Source organism: Convolutriloba macropyga, chromosome 8, assembly GCF_964194025.1.
Source record: "Convolutriloba macropyga chromosome 8, txConMacr16.3, whole genome shotgun sequence".
Classification (NCBI taxonomy): Eukaryota; Metazoa; Xenacoelomorpha; order Acoela; family Convolutidae; genus Convolutriloba; species Convolutriloba macropyga.
The window spans coordinates 57730570-57750799 of record NC_134475.1 but is presented as its reverse complement, the minus strand read 5'-3'; the positions used below and the strand labels follow the sequence as shown (position 1 = coordinate 57750799).

General features: G+C 35.1%; 2 protein-coding genes across 6 annotated transcripts in view; both read right to left on the bottom strand.

The window, feature by feature from the left end:
* LOC142344853 (cold shock domain-containing protein E1-like) overlaps positions 1-12890 on the bottom strand; it is a 131369-nt gene extending 118479 nt beyond the window's left edge. For 2 of the 5 annotated variants that reach the window (XM_075396877.1, XM_075396879.1), the window contains exon 1: positions 12574-12889. In XM_075396877.1, coding sequence (XP_075252992.1) covers positions 12574-12612 — 39 coding nt within the window. In that variant the 5' untranslated portion in view covers positions 12613-12889. Of the gene's footprint in view, positions 1-8467; positions 8779-12573 lie in introns of those variants that run through there. The other 3 variants (XM_075396880.1, XM_075396881.1, XM_075396878.1) reach the window with 2 other exon arrangements.
* Positions 12891-13496: 606 nt separating this feature from the next.
* LOC142344852 (methylmalonic aciduria type A protein, mitochondrial-like) overlaps positions 13497-20230 on the bottom strand; it is a 42792-nt gene continuing 36058 nt past the window's right edge. Inside the window, exons 3-4 of the mRNA XM_075396876.1 lie at positions 16089-16239; positions 13497-13923 (exon numbers count right to left, since the gene is read on the bottom strand). Coding sequence (XP_075252991.1) covers positions 13730-13923; positions 16089-16239 — 345 coding nt within the window. The 3' untranslated portion in view covers positions 13497-13729. The remainder of the gene's footprint in view (positions 13924-16088; positions 16240-20230) is intronic.

The window sequence follows — 20230 nt, the reverse complement described above, 5'->3', positions numbered from 1 at the left end:
TTAGTGGGGAGGGAGAAACTATATACTCAACTGGGTTTTTTGTTCAGACAATTTGGGTCGCTCGATACATTAATCGTAGAGAGTTGTGAGTGGTATCATTAAACAGCACGTACATCTTAGGGTATGGAATCAAAGATTTTTTCGAATTTCGTTTTCTACAGGGAGTTATCGAGGTTTAAAGTTTTGTGAAAATTTGAGTTTTTATTCACATTTCACATTTTCAGTAATTTTTGCTAAAATTTGGCACAATTACGCTAAAAATATATAAAACAAGTTGAAATTTTTAACAGTAGTGTTATTGTCACCGTTAGAGATAGAAAAAAGTTACTCAATTGTTTGATTGAAGTTTTTTTTGGCTAAATTTTTTGATAAAACTTTCAAATTTCGAATTTTTTTCATAAAATGGCACAAAAAATTTTTGGTCCACTTTGTTAAAGTTTGCCAGACGTAGTGACCTAAAAACCTTGATACAGATTCCCCAATCTCCAAAAAAAGCGGTAGTTGAAAGTAGGCGCCCTATGAAAGTCTTCTGGAATTAAAACTTTGCCGTTTATTGCCAAGTTTAACTCGATTATATAAACGTATCCTTGTTTTGTTTTCATATTTGAAGAATTTCGCTCAACAAAGGGTCTAATTCGCAAACACAAAGAACCTTTGGGCGGATTGTTAGGTGCGGGGCAAAATCAGGGATAGATTTGATATCATGGATTCTTACAAACAGAAATTTACTTTCATTTTGGGGCTGCCTTTATTCAAAAATATTTTGCTTGTTTTTTCAAGGTTAATTACTGACAAAATTTTTACTCACGAATCCATTAATGACAACTCCCATTAACGTAAACATGAGGCCGAATGTCGATATAGTTTGTTTTCAGAGAACCTAAGTGTTCTTATAGATTTGAGGAAGAGTTTTATTAAACTTTAACTGAATTCTTGTGTTTTGCCTTCAATTGTTATTCTTTTGGCAGTCTGATTACCAAGTCTAACCATTCAAAGATCTAAAAAGCTTCTGTATGAGGTGTAAGTGAACCTGTACCATGCATTCGGTTGTTACCTAATGTCTCTTACGTCATTAAATGTATTAGTTTTAAGGAACTTACACAAAATTTCTTATACAAAACTTTGTGCCTTTGTGTGTAATTGCCCAATTTTGCTGTTGTTTGTTTCATTGTTAAATTGTCACATTGCGTAGTAATCTAACTGAAGCTTTGCCAAATTTGGAACTGAACATATTTATTGTTTTCATAACATATGGTTTTTATGGGCTGCGACACCATTCACTTGCAGAATTTGTTAAGTTTATTTTTGCCCTCTATTTGTTGTTAAATTTTGATGTCGTATGCCAAAAATTGGATAAATTAGGTTCTCAGTGGCCAACTATAGATAAACAAATGAACCTTATAACTGATATCGGTATATAGCTAATGGTTTTATGTACTTTCAAATTAATTTTCCAAAAAAAACGAGTTATAGTATTCTTCAACTTATCCCTATTTGCTCTGGTTTGCGTTTTCTTCCATATTTTACAATCTTCCGTAACTTAGCCTCATAATTGAGAGGTCTTTCAAAGGTTTGTTGTACATTACAATAACATCTCTGTTGTTTAAACGTTCTAACTGATCTCCTGGGCTTAGACAATTTGTTTCAGAACTTTTTGAAATTTAGAAGCTTTTCAAAATTTGTGGTTCTATTTGCTGCCATTTGTGATAGTAGTTTACAAAAAAAACCAAGATGATCAAAGGAGAGGAAAATGAAGATTTTATGTTCTCATGGTTAACATTTCAAATATTTAATGGCCTCAACCTTGTGGTTTCGAAAAGTTGCTTGTGAAATTTTTTAGTGGAGCTTGTGTTTAATGTTATTTTATAGTCCTATGATTTAGTCGGACTAACAACAGGCGCAATTAGTTTTTCAAGAAATTGCAAAAGAACCGTTTACTTTTTTAGTCGAAGGCTTATGTTGGCTATGAATTTTGAATTTTGTTTTTAAAAAAAGACCATAGATTTTTGAGATTTGCCAATGTTAATTTGGTTACCTTATAGCTTAGCATCTCTACAGACAAGTCACACCTCTTATCTATTGAACCACAATTTGCTCTTTTTAACGGTTATATTTTCCTCAAATGGTCTTTATTCTTGGAACAATTAGTTTTTGTAAAAGATGTGATTTTTGCATATTCGCCACTTTTTTGTAGGTTTTTTCTTTTCAAAGTATCACAATAATGGGCGTCATTCGAAACACGATTGTTGTCATTTGAAAAAACGCATACGACAATTTTTAATGTTTTTGGTGAACAGCTTAATGTTCTATTGGCTGGGACATCGTTTTCGTGCAAGTTTTTCCGTTTTGACTGTATTTGTCGTTCTTTTTGTAGTCGTATGACATATCCTGGATAATGAAAGGTCTCAATCGCTCTCTATGGAGTTACAAAATAATCTCTTTGATTCATTTGATTCATAATGTTTCTAATCAGTTTGAAACTAATTCTTTAAAAAAAGCAATGTTTTAAACTTTGACCTTTTGCTCATTTGTTGTCGACATGTTACCAACTTGTTGAGAAGTTCCAATTTTTTAACATAAAGTACTGGTTAGTTTTCTTATTATAAGTTTTGTCTGATGCCATTTTGGTTTGGTTATTATTGGTTTTCAAAAAATGGACGAGTTTTGGTCGTAATTAAAATTTGTAATTATATGATTTTTAATGCCGTCTGTTCTAGTAGTCATATTATGGTAATCACAGGTCTCATAGGAAGATTTTTAAAGTTCATTTAGTAAATTGTTGAACGATCTGTTCATATGTGATAAGCTTATTAAATAGTGTGATTTCAGTTATCGATGATCTGCGAGGCAGCAGTTGTGGCCTCTGAAATCTGTTATGGTATTTATTCTTGGAGCCAGCAGTTTACATCATTCATTGCAGAAGTGGTCCCAAGTTACAAACCGACAATTATTTGACGAAAATATTATTGCGGTCCCGGGCCTCAACCTACATCCAGGAAGCCAAGCGAAACTCTAAGTGGTACAGAATCGTCTCGGTGAAATCCCCGTTGGTGAAACAATTATTTTATGGCACGACGTTTTTAACAACTCGATCACAAAGCACCCGTCAGATCCGAGACAACCGCTAACCGCTGACGAACTTATAACTGTGTTACAAAAAATTTAACACAGGAAGATTTTTAAGGAAGATTTTTAAAGTTCATTTAGTAAATTGTTGAACGATCTGTTCATATGTGATAAGCTTATTAAATAGTGTGATTTCAGTTATCGATGATCTGCGAGGCAGCAGTTGTGGCCTCTGAAATCTGTTATGGTATTTATTCTTGGAGCCAGCAGTTTACATCATTCATTGCAGAAGTGGTCCCAAGTTACAAACCGACAATTATTTGACGAAAATATTATTGCGGTCCCGGGCCTCAACCTACATCCAGGAAGCCAAGCGAAACTCTAAGTGGTACAGAATCGTCTCGGTGAAATCCCCGTTGGTGAAACAATTATTTTATGGCACGACGTTTTTAACAACTCGATCACAAAGCACCCGTCAGATCCGAGACAACCGCTAACCGCTGACGAACTTATAACTGTGTTACAAAAAATCGGAGTATTCATCAGTGGTAAAGTCTACTGCCAAAGAAAAGGAGCCGCAAACGTCTTTTGAAAACTTTGCTCAACGGGAATTCCAACTCCCCACATAAAAAAGGACCTGCTGTCAAAGAAAAAGCAGAAAGATACCAAAACTACCTCTCAATATTCAGAGCTTCATCAATATTGGAGAATTGAAATCAAAACTTTGACGATCGTTAGGAAATATCACGGTGATCTGAAGCAAATCAAGCAGAAGAAGCAGTGTCCATCAAAAATAAAAGAAAAAGGATAAAAGTGACTTTGTTAGTAGTTTCCTTCCGTAGTAAGGTTAACGGTACCAATAAGTAAAATCAGTTTTGCCTGCAAACTGGTGTCCTTTATTAAGTTCTTGGGCTAAGTTTAGCAAGAAAAGCATTAACCCTTCCTCGCATTACCGCGTGCTGAAGTGCCTTGAAGTTACACAACCTATACCAAAAATATAAACTTGCAGTGCAAAGCCTTGAAATGACACCCAGATCAGTAAATTGCGATTCATGTAACAGCAAATTAAAGAAAGAAAAATTTGTTTGTACATTTTGCAATAAAACGTTACACGTGACTCCAGAATGCACGGGCTTCACAGAAGAAGAAATTTACGTCTTGATCAAAGTAAATGCAAATATACTTCACGTCTGCAACAGTTGTACGGAAAAAAATGGGACAGGCGACCTAAGTCAGGCTCCCTCAACAAAAATGGATGGAAAACTAGATGATCTCGATTTGAAAGTGGAAACACTGAATAAGCAAATCGAAAAATCAAACGAATTCATTATTTCAATCAAAGCAGAACTCTCAGAGTTAAAAATAAGGCCGCAATCTTATGCTGCTTCTCTGGGGACAATTGCGATAGTGAAAGTGTTCTACCCAAGCGCAAATGACAATGGAATGGGTATTCGAGTAAGAGGAATCCCAGAAAATGAATCAAAGTCACCAGACGAAAGACTTCATGCCGATATGAAAGCTTTTGAAGAGATCTTGTGTTACCTAAAAGTAGAAGCCAAGCAGCTCTGCAAGGTCACGCGTATTGGAAAATATAACCCAGAAAAGGGTCCGAGAACCATCCTCATAAATCTAGAAAGCCCTATCAGCAAATAGCTAGTGCTGAAATCAGCTTTCAGGCTTAAAAACTTAAGTCGACGAGTCTTCATAAGCCCTGAGCTTACTCCAGAGCAGTTAAAAATTGAAAATGAGTGTCTGAGAAAAAGACGACTGCTGATTGAAAACCACATGTTCCCAAACACAGATGAGTCCAAAACCTGGTCTTCGAGACCAAACAAGGTGACAAATGGGTGGAATACAAAGACAATCTGATTGAAAACGATTTTGCCGGCGCATCCTCAGCCGACGAAAGCTGACAACAAAAATAACAATCTTATCTTATAACGTCCGTAGTATTCTGAAACCCGGTGTTTTAGTAGCTGTCGAAAAAAGGCATCCCATTTGAAACAGTTAATCTAAAACTAACTCATGACTTTTTGGCTCTGAAAATAACAATCAGCGAGACCTCAATTCAATTGGTCTGCATGTATAATCCCCCGCACGGAAGTCGCTATCAATGGACTACTGAAAACTTTTAAAAACTACTGACTGAATTATGCAACTTAAAAAGTTAGGAAATGATTCAATGCACTCTGATTGTAGGCGACATCAACCTCTCGGGGACAAATTGGGAAGCAATGGACTCTAATGATAACTATGAATCAGAGATCCTGGATAAACCGATAGAATCAAACTTCTCGAACATATCCAATCAAACGCTAGATGTTGTTCTCACAAATAATCCACATCCAGTGATAGAATGCTATCAACATCAAGAACTTCACAGGAGCTTAAAGGTAAACAAGAAGCAGTGTTCAGATCACCTACCAATTCCGTCTTCTGTTGTGTTTCTCGGTACAGTTGTCAAAAACTCAAACACGTGCCGTAAATTTGCTTTCAAAAAAGCTGACTGGAAAAAACAATCAAGCCATTGAGGAAAAGCCTTCAAACCCTTCTGTTTTAGTAATGTTGACGCATTACTAAACCAATGGTACACATGGATTAGACATCATATCAACAATCACATTCCTAAAGTAACGAAACATCGAGCAGCACTGCCTCCCTGGGCCAGTAAGGAACCTTCTCATATGATGAAGCAGTTGAACACCAAAAAGAAAGCTTGGAAAATCTTAAATCTTAGTACACTCCTCAAACTAAAGAAGCTGGAGAAACAGATTTTGAAACAACTGAACATCGATCTTAACATTTTCGAAGACAAATTTTCACAAGCAGGCGTTTTAGCAGTATACAAAAATACCTAAATGTATCCGAAAGCGCTCTGTTTTGCCAGCAACAATTAAGTTCGGTAATGAAAAAGCTAGTAGTGACAGCGAAAAAGCCACCCTCTTCAATTTGTTCTTCAAAAGTGTATATAACAGTAAAGAACCTCCTCTACTGATTTACACAAAAAGCAAACTTAACTTTATAAAAACTTTGCGCCTGGAAACTGAAGAGCTCTGACAAAACTTAGACCTGAACAAATCAACAGGCCCCGATAACCTAGGAAACATTATCCTCAGAAATTGCGCTAAGACTGAGTAAATCTCTCCTACTGCAGTTCCAATTAATCCTGAATAAAGGAATTTTCCCGGAACTCTGGAAACTAAGTCAAATCACGCCATTATATAAAGAGGGAAGTCAAGCCGATGTCAACTGCTACAGACCCATAAGTCTTTTATGCTGCGTCCCGAAGCTGTTGGAAAGGATTATTTTCAACCGAATATACTCACATTGCAAAGACAATCTCTTTGAAAACCAATTCGGATTTAGACAGAGGAGGTCTGCAACAACTCAACTACTACTTTTTCTAAACTCTTTATACGCCAAACTTGACGATATGAAAACGAAAGAGTTGTCAGTCCTCTACTTAGACTTTGCAAAGGCCTTCCACAAGTCTCCCACAACAAACTAATTGAAAAACTGCATTTTTTCGAAATTGGAAGAAATCTTTAAAACTGATTGAAAGCTACCTTAATAGAAGGAAACAGTGCGTGAAGATTAAAAATGCATTATCCGAAAAATAAGAAATCACCAGCGGTGTTCCACAAGGGTCAATCTTAGGTCCTCTGCTCTTCCTCATCTTCATAACTCACCTTCCATCAGAAACTCCTCTCACTGAAAAATTCGGTTTCGCAGACGACTTCAAACTGATCAGCGTAAATCAGGAAGAATCAAAAAAGAGCCCAGAAGGAATCGAAAACTGGTGCGATCGAAATCACATGACACCAAAAGCATCAAAATGTAAACTTCTCTCTCTCAAAAAGCGAACAAAAAGCTTCACTAAAATCAGGAGCTAGGAAAGGTTGATAGTCAACGGGACCTTGGTTTGATTGTCTCCAAAACTCTTAAATGGAAAAGAAACTGTAATCACCGGCTTTCAAAAGCAACAAAAGCATTCTACCGAATAAAACGAAGCATGACCGACAGCGCCACATTAAAAAATAAATTGAATGCCTACACTGGCTATGTCGTGCCAATACTATCATACTGTTCTCAAGCTTGGCTCCCAAACAGACAGCAGATGGAGAAAATTGAAAAGCTACAAAAAGCCACGTCATGGATACTAAGTGGAAGGAACTGCACCTGCAAAGAAAAGCTAATAGCACTTAAACTGTTGCCCCTAAGCCTGTATGTCGAAATGCACGATTTACTACTTTTACTATCGTTACTTGACAATAAATTCGACATCAAAGTAAACTTCGAATATCAAGACTTTGAAAAGACTAGACAAAACGCAAGAGGGGAATTAAAAATAGCAAAAAAATCGTCTCAGGAAGACTGATGAAAACTTCCTTCACAGAGCCAAACTACTTTACACCATCTTTTCCAAAGTTCCTTCTAATTCAACACAACTATCGAGCAAAAAAACTGTGAGTGACATCTACTGGAATTACTTTGAAACAAAATACGACTTTATCAACAAATGCACGTGGAGAATCTTATGCAAATGTGGGATGTGCAACCCACGATCGAAAATCGAATAGAAAATGGACACGAAAACAAGGGTGCCTTTGAGCACCCCTGGGAAGACCATAAAGCCTGAACTACTACTACTATATGCTAATGTTTTTTTTTATCTCTTCCTTATTTGGTAGACAATTGAGTGAAAAATGTAGATGAGCTGGGTCGGAACTTAATGTGTGAACGCCTCCTTGTTTTAAAAAATATCATCAGCAGGCTGACATTTTCTGTCTCACCATTCCTTGGGATCTATTCTATTCACCCCCCCCCCCAGTTTAGTGCTAATTTTTACATAGTAACGTGCTATATAACAATATATAATTTGTAACTGGGGGTGTAAAAAAGACTGTGGGGCGAAACAGAATAGATACCTCAATTGTCTGGAATGCTGCTATTTAGTACAATTATATTTTTTTACTGATTTGGAGGATATGTAAACGTATAGCACCCAAACTAAAGAAGACGTAAAACTGGCGACGCAAAATAAGAACAGTAGTGTAAAGGGATAGGTTGGTCTCTTATTACTGGAAAATTGTTCAATAGCAGAAATGACTGGAAAATTCTCAATTCAATTAAAACCTGTAGGCAGGGGGACACAAGGGGAAATTCGAATGTCCCTATGAGCAACATTGTTGTACCGCTTTTCCAATAAATCATACCAATAAATTCCTTTCCAATAAAAGAAGAGGTGAGCACTACCCCCACCCAATTTAGCACTACCCCCACAAAATTATAGATCCCTCATTAAGGTATATTTACGGTAATCAAGTGGTATATGCTTTTGACTACTTAGCTGGAGGTTGGGGGGAGGGGGCTACAGTGCGAAAGACCCAATTGTACTCACTGTAGCGATAGGCATCTTTGCTTTCGAAGTTGAGTTGTTTTGCTGTTCTTAGACGGAAATCAGTATCGAAGTTTCTGTAAGTATTGGATGGTTGCTTTCAGTTGGCTCACGCTGACAATGGTCAAAGAGCACGCGACTTTTTGATACGGCACTTTTATGAGTCACAAAATTGCCTATTTTTAAAAATACTCCGCTTTGAAAAGACTAGCCTAAACTTGGACAGAACCTTAATATTGTTTTAAAATTGAACGGATTTCTTAAGTCTTAAATGTTGGTCTCCTTTATCCAAGCGGAAAATGAAGCTTAATGACTAAATTCTGAGAATTCGTCACAATCACTCAATTTAGTCACATGTAACACGTGAAATGTGCACAATTTTAGAGCATAAGCACAGAAGTCAAATGTGACTCAAGCACCAAAAGGTACAGCTTGAATGCAAGTTGGAAAGTAAAACTCTACAAGATCATCACTTTTTCTATCTGTTCTAACTGGAAACTTTAGATAATTTTCGTTACTGCACCCCCCCCCCCCCCCTCCCACCCAAAAAGGGGGTATCTCCCATCTTAACCCGCCCTCCACTTTAGTGGTGACATAATCTATACCCCAAATCATGATATATACCATAATGGGGCTATAATTTCTTGGGAGGAGGGCTATAATGGGAATGGAGGGCTATAATGGGAAAAGAACCTTATGCGGCTCCATTTGGGGAAGATGTATATCATCATCATAATGCCCAATTTACTAAAGCGCGTGATCTTAGAGGTTTTAAATATGTGTGCACTGATATCGCGAGGCAAACAAACGGAATCCTTTTTATAAGTTTTTGAGATGTCAGCGAGGTAGCATCAGTTAAGTCTCGAACGTTATACGGATAACTATACTTTACATGTGATATTTTTTCCCCAGACATTTGAGAATTTTTATCGTGTAAATTGTTACAAATTTCTTACAAGAGTACTTATAAGACTGACTAAGACTTTGTAACACAATTTATCAGGTCTTGCACGATTTAAAAAAATTTTATCAGATCTGATCAGATCTTACACGATAAAAGTTCACTTTTGTCAGATCTTACACGATAAAAATTCTGCCTTATAAGATCTTACACGATAAAAATTCTGTCTGACAAAAAATGATTATCGTGTAAGATCTTATAAGTATCTTATCAGATCTTACACGATAAAATATCCAAATTAGTCATAACGTGGACGAATTTTAATCTTACAAGATCTTAAACGCGACTACAATAACTGCTTCCAACTTCATTCAGATTAATTAGACACATTAACAGCTCAGGAAAAATATACTTTCATTACATATATTTTAACTTACTTTATTTGGTAATTGTTGCGGAGATGATTTCTATTAATAGGTATTTTCAGCTTGAATATGCAACTTTTCAAGACTTTACGCATACATGAACATGGCAAAATTTCTCTTAATTTATTTTTCACGGTTGCCTAATTTGAATTCCTGTCTTCTCAAAAATAATTGTCCGACCCCCAATTTACTGGGGAGGGAGAAACTGTATACTCGATTCGGTTTTTTTGTTCAGTCAATTTCGTTCAGTCGAATTTTTACAATGAGTTATCGTGGCTTAAACTTTTGTGAATATTCGACACTTTTTTCATTTTTCCGTTTTGGCTCAATTTTGCTTTATATAATTTAAAATAAATTAACATTTCAACGGTAGCATGTTTTTGTTACACTTAGAGATAGGAGAGCGTTGATAAATTGTTTGATGGGAGTTTTTTTGGATAAAATTTTTGATAAATATTTCGAAATTAAGACTTTTTTTCATCAAAAATTGCAAAACATTGTCGAAAAATGTTGATAACATTTCTAAGATTCAGACTCTTCTTCCTCAAAAATAGCTAAAAATAAGTTTTTTTTAGTCCACTTTATATAAATTTGCCGAAAGTAGAGGCATAGAAAACGCTGACACAATCTCCGTAAACTCCAAAAGTGATCTGGTTGAAATTCGGCGCCTATAAAAGTGTTCTGGAATTTAAATTTTGCCATTTTTGTAAATTTCACTCGATAGTTATGAAAATTGCATTTTCGATTTTTTGCAATATTTCACTTAACAATTGCTAAAATTCAAACATTTGGGACACTTGGGTAATTTTTTGGGCGCGCGGCAAAATCAGGGATGGGTTTGATATCATCATGGATTCTTACAATCAAATTTTGATTGAAAATTTTTAAAAATAGTTTGCTTTTAATTACTGGCAGATTTTTCAATTCACTGTTCCATTAATGACACCTCCTTTTCACGTGAAAATGAGGCCAAATGTAGATATAGTTTGTTATCAGAGAGCCTAACCTTTTTTGGCTTTGAAGAAGAGATTCGGTAAACTTTAAAGAAAAAACTTTCTTGCCTTCAATTGTTATTCTTTTGCAGTCTTATTACTGAGTTTAACCAATCATAGATCCAAATGGCTTCTTTAAGAGGTTTGAGTGAGTCTATACAAAGATTCGGCTGTTATCTTATGTCTGACATTCAATACATTTGTTTTAAGAAAATTTCAGTTTTTTGAAATTGTCAATTATTTATCTTATTTCTTTCAACTCTCGTCTTAATCTCAGAAAATAAAAGTCAAACTTTCTTTCATATGAGATACAAACTAATCATGGTGGTGGATTTTTATAAAATAGCGGCTTCTTGGTTTTGTTACTACTTTATTTTCATTGAAAATTTTGATTTTTGTGCATCATTGCTCATTTTTGCTGTTCTTTTTGATTCTTTGGTAAATTGTCACATTACTTAACAATCTAACTGAAGCAAGCGTTACAGAATTCATAATTGGTTTTAATTATAACGGTTTTATTTTTAAATGGTCTTTGTTTTTTGGTACAACGAATTTTCATAAATAATTCGTGATTTTTGCATACTCGCCTCGCCCATTTATGCAAGTTTTTGTTTTCTTATCAACTTATCAAAAACTATTAATATTCATAGTGAACAACTCAATGTTTAAATGTCTGGGACATCGTTTTCATGCAAATAATGAATTTTTCTTTTTGCCTGTATTTGTCCTTCTTTTTGTAGTCGTATATATCCTGGATAATGAAAGCTCTCAATCACTCTCCTTGGAGGTATAAATTAATCTCTAAAAGATTTCAGTTGATACATAATGTTTCATAATAATCACTTTGACATAAATTCTTTTAAAAAAAGCAACATTTCATTAAACTTTGCTTTTTTGCTCAATTCTTGTTGAATTGTTACCAAGTCGCATTGAGGAAAAGTCCCATATTTTTCTAATGAAGTACAGGTGAATCTTCTTTAGTATAAGTTTTATCTGACGCAATTTTGATTTGGTAATTAATTGCTTCAAAAAATTGGACAACGAGTTTTGGTCTTAATTAACATTTGTAATTATTTGACTTTTTATCGCCGTCTTTTCTGGTAGTCAAATTAATGACAGGTATAATCGGCCATGTAAGGTACATTGTTTTATTCATTTAGTACTTTGTTGAAGGATATGTAGATTTTTAAAATCTCTTCCTCATTTAGTAGAAAATTAAGTGAAAAGTAGATGCGCGGGGTCGGAACATTATGCGCGAAAGCACATTACCGAGCCTCCTTGTCTAAGTAAAACTTCTAAAAGCCGCAGTATTTACTCAACTCTTTAGTCATAGGAATGCTTTTGCCATCGAGTGAAACGTTGCAACACCTTCGATCGTTATGGTCTTCGAAGTTTCATCTCCCCTAAATCTGAAGTAACATGAATGGCGGAGGACAGCTTTAAAACTCATAGAATAGGGAAACATGTTATACAGAAAGCAAACATCACAGACGCGCAGATGGAACGAAAGAAGAGACCGTGAAAAATGCCTGTTCAAAAACAAAATTTATAGAAAGAAAACGCGAAGCTTCATGATTCTACAATGATTTACAATACCACGTAATTTGATCGATTATAACTCCGCAGAGTAAAAAAGATAATTATTAAATAAATCCATTATTGTACTTTCGTTAAGCGCTTCACAGAACACGTTTAGATGGACCAGAACTCACACAAATAGCAATTTAGGTATGCGTGTTAGATCACTTATACTTCAATTGATAGACAATCAAGTGAATTATGATAACTCACCCGTTTAATATTCGTTGGCAGTGACGACTTGACAGGCATGCTTTTCTTCTTCTTATCACTCTTTGAGGCAGACAGTTTGCTTGGTTGCAGAAGCAGCACTTTTTAATATTTCAACAAACAATTCCCCTTCTTTCGTTCGTTCCTTCACTCGTTCGCTCTGGTTTGTTCAGATCCCTATTATCCTATCAGGTTTCGCTTCTCATCCAAGGAAGGGATACTCTCTCACACACAGACCAGCGAAACGGAAACAAACTTGGTTCACACGTACTGCCACCAGTCTATATATCTGAAGTCAACAGACTGATTCACATAACAGGCTTTATAAGCCTACTTTTCTTTGCTCTCTCGCAGAATAATACATGAACGAAAAAGACTTTTTTCTTTGTGCAGCGTTGACTTTTGCATCGCGTTTCACTGATACATAACCAATTAAAAACAGAAGATATCCACTATAGCTACCCTTCCTTTCTCTAACTCGCCTTAGTTCGAAAAAATCAGTTGAGCAAACAGTTCCACCCCCATATGAAGTGGATCGGAACAACAGCGGATGCAAGAGAAAATCGACAATTGACATCACTCCTTAGAAAAATTAATTATTATTTAACTCGCACTTAATATAGTTCCGCAAAATGTCAACAAGCAGTTAAAACGTTTGTCACAATCAAAAGTATTAATTTAACTTCGCTAATTTTGATATCAATTTAAATTGACGGAGACTAGTGCACAGCTTTCAAATAGCATTCTATATTGCCTTATATACGAATAAATCGCAAGCACGGTTTATAATCACTACTCTTAAAATACTCTGAAATTTTTCTGGCTTAGAAGCTAACCTGTGACAATAACTCTCAATTAAAAATTTTAATATCGACACATCGTTTTTGCCCTGATTCACTTTTGACTATTTTAAAATTAAAAAAGACTTTCAAATGAATTATTCAATTTAATTCATTAACAATCAAAATTATTATACTAGATTTCAAAAAGTTCACAAACTAAAAAATCTGAAAAAATGCTCAAGATACATCTGGGTTACATCATTGGTTTCACATTCTGCCTTGATTCTCGAATTGAAGCAGTATACATACTGATCATGCAGTAACGACCAATACAACTCAGCTCATCGCTGAAATTCATCGCATCACTAGCAAAATTTCTATACGAAACCTTCTGTTCGTTCCACTGTTAATTTGGAATAGTAATCGTCAAGAACAATTTGAGCCGCGCCCGACACCGACATCCGATCACTCAAAATCTCACTTTGAACTTGTTCACACACTTCGCGTGATTGACTTCGAAAATGCTCCAAAATGTTTTCCTTCAGTATTTGACGCAAAGCTTCCAGTTTCTATAATGGGATCTCTATCCTATTAACTAGACTTCGATATGTCCATTTTCAATAAAAAATAAGAATTGAGAGAAGCTTAATGATGTAAATGGTAAATAGGATTTAGTTCTGTTTGAACACTAAAATCAAGCTACAATAGCTTTATCATATCACTCTTTAAAGCCCCCTTATAATGATTTACTCATTGTTCCAACCCTCCAAATTTATTACGAGGGTTCTGAAGTTTCTACCAGCAATACTTGTGTTCGGGCAATTATGACTGCAAAGGAGGTTAAAAATTTTCAAAACTTTTTGAATTTGTTTAAACTTTGACATTTTGAATATGCTTACGTACTTATTGCTAAGGGAATATGGAACATATGACATTGTGGAATTCCAGATGAATAAAACAAACCAACATTAGAAATAGAAGAGATTAAAAGTTGTGTTCTCAAGGTAGTTCATATCAAGATCGTGAACTTAAATTATGGACACGTTTTCATAGGGTTTAAATTGATCAAATATTAATTTTAAGAAAATTATACGTTTTGACTGAACCGCTTTCAAGGAACTGTTTCACATAAAGCGAATCTGATAGTCATTTACAATAACCTGGGAATCGTATCATGGCCAAAGAGTGGCCTCAATAACTCAAAACAACCAACTAACGTCAGAAGAATTGTTATCGAACAACCAGTGGGAGCTCTAATATCAGTTGCAGCCTCTTTCAGTCGGGGGGGGGGGTGGGGGGGTGGGTAGCCGGAGGTGAAGTGGGACTAAAAAGTTCACTAGGAAGCTTCAAATGACGTTATTAGAGGTGACTATATACATATACCACTATTAAGAATTAAAGTGAAAACAAACCGCCTGACGCTGGACAAATTGCTCTCGAACAACAGGCGGGCAATTTCATTCAAAGATCCTAGCAAAAATAAATTTTCGTTTATGGGTGAAAATATCCGACCTAAGTGGGATTTGCACCCCGATCTCCCGAGCCCTTGACACACGCACTCACCACTCGGATATCGTGCCCTCATGATTGCCTACGCTACAATAGCTTTTACTTTAGCAACAAACTTTACTTCGAAGTAGATAACTCAAAAACGATAAGCGTCAAAAAGTCACTTGAAAAGTCAAAGAATGTTCTAGAACAAAATCGCAAAAACGTCGAGCTGAAATTTTGCATAAAAAGACACACGTTTTACACTAGTTGGTTCAAACGTTCGAGGGCAATTGAAAATGACTCAAATTTCGGCGCAATTTTCATATGACTTCTATTATTAAATTGCTGCCCATTGTGTTCACCTGCTTGAAACTGTGAATGAGAGAGAAATTTAGACCACGCAAAAAGTCGACGTAAAGTGTCACTCCAAAATTCGAAACGGCCAAGCAAAAATTTTACAAAAAAGACCAACTTATTTACAATAATTGCTTCGAACTTCGTTCCAGAGCAATTATTAGCTAATAGGAAGAAATATGCTTGAAATTAAGACTTTTCGCTAATACCAATCATAAGAAGGCTTACATAACCTTTTTGATTACTACTGTATGAAATCCAAGATCAATTATATCCATTCATTCCTCACATATCATGAACTTGTGAAGATTGATCGAATATCTCAAGGTTTTTCTGACAGCATCTAGAAACTTCAGTGTTTTTCATAAATTTGTTTGTTATTCATTCCCCAATTTGGTTTGGCAAAAACTGTAACTATGATTGCTCAACTACTGTTTTGGAGCTGTTAGATGTTCAAATTTCAAATATCGGGAAGTTTCAAAACCAGCAACTGTTATTTGAATCTTCTTTTCCCATTAATAATCAGATCTTCATAATTGGTCATGTTATACTGACCTTTAAAACAAAAACTTCTCCGAAACAACCTTAATACGAGGAATATATGTACTTCAAACTGTTTCAAAAATATTCACAAATTTTTTTTCTTGTCTTCGGTCTCTTAGAACATTTTTTTAAAATCGACATCTTTGTCTGCATAGGCAGAAAATTGATTTTAAAAATTGAAAAAAAAAATTGGCTAATTTACCTTGCGTACACTGCCAAAATTTTAATCTAAAAAACATTGTAAAATCGCAGTGACAGGAATTGGCGTTTTTTTAATATAATGAACTGTAGATCCTGTATGGCATTCGACATGAATTTCGGTAAAAATGAGATAGGAAAAAGATCCCTGTTGTCTGCGAAGGTGATGCAACCTGCCAGAATCCAATTCGTTCTTGTGAAAATCGAGCATTTCGTCCAAGTACTCTGAGACGTTTAATCCACTGTTAGCAGAGACGCATTTCACAACGGGACTCCAGTGACCTCTCCGCTTTGCCATGAACTAAACAAAAGCGACTCAACAAGAAACAGTTCTTGTAACTCGAGAATAATTCTGCAGCCAATCATTTTTTTGAAAAATAGATGCAAATATAGCGAAGGATGCCCTGAGCTTAAATTATTTATGTTTCAAGTTTCAAATTTTGAAAGATAGCGTAACCAATTGTTTTCCTGCTTGTTTATTTCTAATCTGATACAAATCAAGGCAATTGGAATTTTCAGCCTAACATTACGGTTACAATTGTTCACTTGCCACACAAATACAACAGATTTAGTTATGCTGAAGTTAATCATAGAAAGCTCAGATTTTCGCTAACTATTTTTCGTATTCACATATCTGTTTTTTATATATGGTTAACCAATGCTGCCTTTTCGTGAGCTCAACGACACCAATATCATCTATTAAGAAGAACGCAGATAATTTTCAATCGTTGGCCTAAAAGTTAAGGAAACACTCAATTCATGGCACGGCTAAGAAGCTTTTCCAGTTGATATTAGAAACCTCCACAAAATTTGCCCTTAAGAGTAAAAGATCTAAAAATGACAGCAAAAAGCATTCCTTCTTAAACCTTTTCCCCCAATGAAAATATAATTGCACACTGCAGAAAGTGAGTTTGTACTTCATTTTTCCAGCCCTTCCATCTGTACTTTTCCTTCTCGTTCCGAAACCACGTCTTCGTTCATGTAAGCTACACTTTACCACCATACATTTTTACCACCAATATTTTCTTTCCAAAACTTTCTTTTAAAAAGATTATGCTGTTGAAAAAATCAATTTTTTAGATGGAATGATAAGGATCAATAATAGCAATTGCTGCGTTTAAAAATTATAGACTTTCAGTGCCATTAGTCGATGCTCCAAAAACATGCGCCTAGTTTCTTGGTTAAATAGGATTGAAGGCAACCAAATGGAAATCTAAACTTACATAAGATTGGTTAAAAAATATCAAAAATTGACGCAGCCAGCTTTGATCACACAAACAATCTGCTTTATAACCCACCAGAAAGCGAGACTTCAGGACATTATCAAATGTTTCTTCAATTGGGACTCAGTGAACAAGTTTATTTTTCAACCGTTTTGGAAACTTTTGAACCACAACAGAACCCTATACAAAGATACTATAAATGTTCACATCAACTGGTCCTTAAATGCAAATGCAAGCGTCCTTAATAGCTGAATATAGCCTTTATATCGTCTTGAAAATACGCCAAAATATCTTTTTCTATTGACGATTTAGCTGAAACTTGTTCTGGCATGATCAGAATCGAAACATTTCCTTATATTTTTTGAAAGTATATCAAAGTATATCACAAATTATTGCCCGGTGCAAAGTATATCACAAATTATTAATCGATCAAATATATTGTTATAGAGAAATCGATTTGTTTATATGACTGATCGTCTCTTGCATCATCTGCAAAACTTAATCTTCTGGTTAATTAGCAAAACAGCGTATTTAGGTATTAAAAAGGAAAAACCTCTGAAAACTAATCGCTGTTTCCTTCCTGCTCGTTTTACAAAAATAACGATATGATAAAGTAAATATGATTAAATGTGAAGAAAGAAGAAGCAGCCATTTACAAACACCAATACTTCAACAAAAAACAGCGGTTCCTCAAATAGTTCTTTTGGGAACCAAAGCTTCTCGGGCAACAGAAAACGCTCAATTTCAAGCAAGCACCCTGGAGATGAAAATGCGGAGTTCAGGTCCAATTCAAACCACTTCCAGATTAAAGACGAAAGCTCAAATTAGCTATTCAGCTACCTATTTGAGTAGAACCTATTTCTAAATACCAAGTTTGAAATCACTCATACAATTATTTTCAGGTGCAAATAATTCATTACGCAAAGAGGGACCAGAATAGGACAAATAAAAGTACACTGAACTGAAGTTGAACTTTTATATGAAACTGATTAAACCTTTTTCAAAACATGAGCGACGGACATCGAATAAATTGATCTCAAATAACTGCTCAGGTCCGATTCTATGACAGACTGCTGCTTCAGTCACAAGGGGTCAAAAATTCTTATGGGGTAATTAATACAATATTCAACTTGACGAAGGAAATTCATTTTGCGCACGTTTCGTTTGACTTCTAGTAGATAAATGTTACCAAACGATTTTTGGCTGCTTTAAACAGCAGAAAAAAATTTAGATCACGCGAAACGCTATAAGCCAATAGAAAAGTCAAAGAAAAACAGTCAAGAAAAAAAACTTCAGACTGCAATAATTCCTTCCTTAGAGAGCAATTCATAAAACTGCAATATGAAAGAAAAAATATAGACATTTAAGTTATTTCTTTTAGAAACCAGTAATCAGACTGTTTTCTATCGTAATAAAAAAAACGCCAAATCATCTTTTTCTATTGGTGACTTAGCTGGAACTTTTTCTTGTATGCTCGGACTCGCAATTTTTTTAAAATCGTTTAAGAAACAACCCGGTGCAAAAACATATCCACAAATCATCTATCAATAAAAAAAAACTGTTATATTGGAATCAGTGCTTCTCACGGGCAACGGAAAATGCTCATTTTCAAGCAAGCACACCGGAGATCAAAATGCTCAGGTCGAATTTAAACCAGTTCCAGATGAAAAACGCAAGCGCAAAATAGCTATTCAGCTACCCATTTGAGCAGAACCTGTTTCTAACTACCAAGTTTTAAATCAATTAACCAATAATTTTCAAGTGATATAGTTTAGCGTACAAACAGTTACCAGAATAAGAGAAACAAAAAAACACTGATTTTAAGTTGAACATCAACAGGAAACTGATAATAATTTTTGTTTCAAAAACATTAGCCACGGGCATCGAATAAATTGATCTCAGAAATTACAGATCGCTAAATCAGTCCTCAGAGTTCAAATAAAGTGAATAATTGAGCGCTTTAAATAGCAAAACAGAACAATTAATCTTGCTCGAAACGCAATTAGTCAAGGACGTAAAAGTCGATAGAAAAGTCGCAGCTGTCAAGTAAAAAATTTTTCAAGCAAAATGTTCAATAAAAAACACGCGAATGCAATAATTGCTGCGTTAGAGAGCAACTAAAAACTTCAATTAATTTATAAGTCGAAAAATATTAGTCAGTTAAGTTATTTCTTTCGGAACCAGAATGTTTTCTATCGTATTAAAAAACACCAAATCATCTATTTCTTATTGGTGACTTAGCTGGAACTTTTTCTGCCATGTTTGAACTCGCAATCTTACTTTTAAAAAACAGCGAGAACAGTCAAAAATCTTTAAGAAAACAGCCCGAAACAGCCTAAATCGGTTTGTGTATCTGTCCTATCGTCTCTTGCTTCATCTGCAATACGTAATCTTTTGATTAATTATCAAAACATAGTCAGTATCAAAATCGAAAAAACTAAACTGTTCACATTTTGCTTCTGGGTTTATCGAAATAACCTAAACTATGACTAAATATGAAAAAGGAATAAACAACCACACTTAAAAACGTAGCCGCCAGATTGCCGGAAAATAACCGCCGTTGACGCTTTGGATGCACATCGAGATTGGAACAGAAAAAGACAGACAAATTGACCAATTTTCTTTGTTTTGCTTCAGTGCCAAAAAGTGTTCTAATTTGGCGTGCATTTTCAGTAAGATTCTAAACCTAATGCACTGTGAGTTAATGACAGGGCTTTATCGGTTTATCCCGTCTCATCTGATTTTGCCCTTTTGACATTGACCGTATTCACCACATTATGTAATTCAATGCGTGAAGAAATTAAATTCCAGTCAATTGAAACGTAGTCAGAAGTCAAACGTGAAAATCGTGCCATACGTAAAACGAAAAAGATGATCAAAAGGTAACGGGAATTAAAAAAAACAGCAGTACAAGCGCTGGAGTATAATTCAAAGAAATTTCATTGAAAAAAACCATAAAAACAAGACATAGAACGGACTGGAACTAATTGAGAAAACCATTTCAAAAAAAATCTGACCAAAAAATAACAAAATCAATGGCAAAATGCCGCATATGAACAAAAAACAATA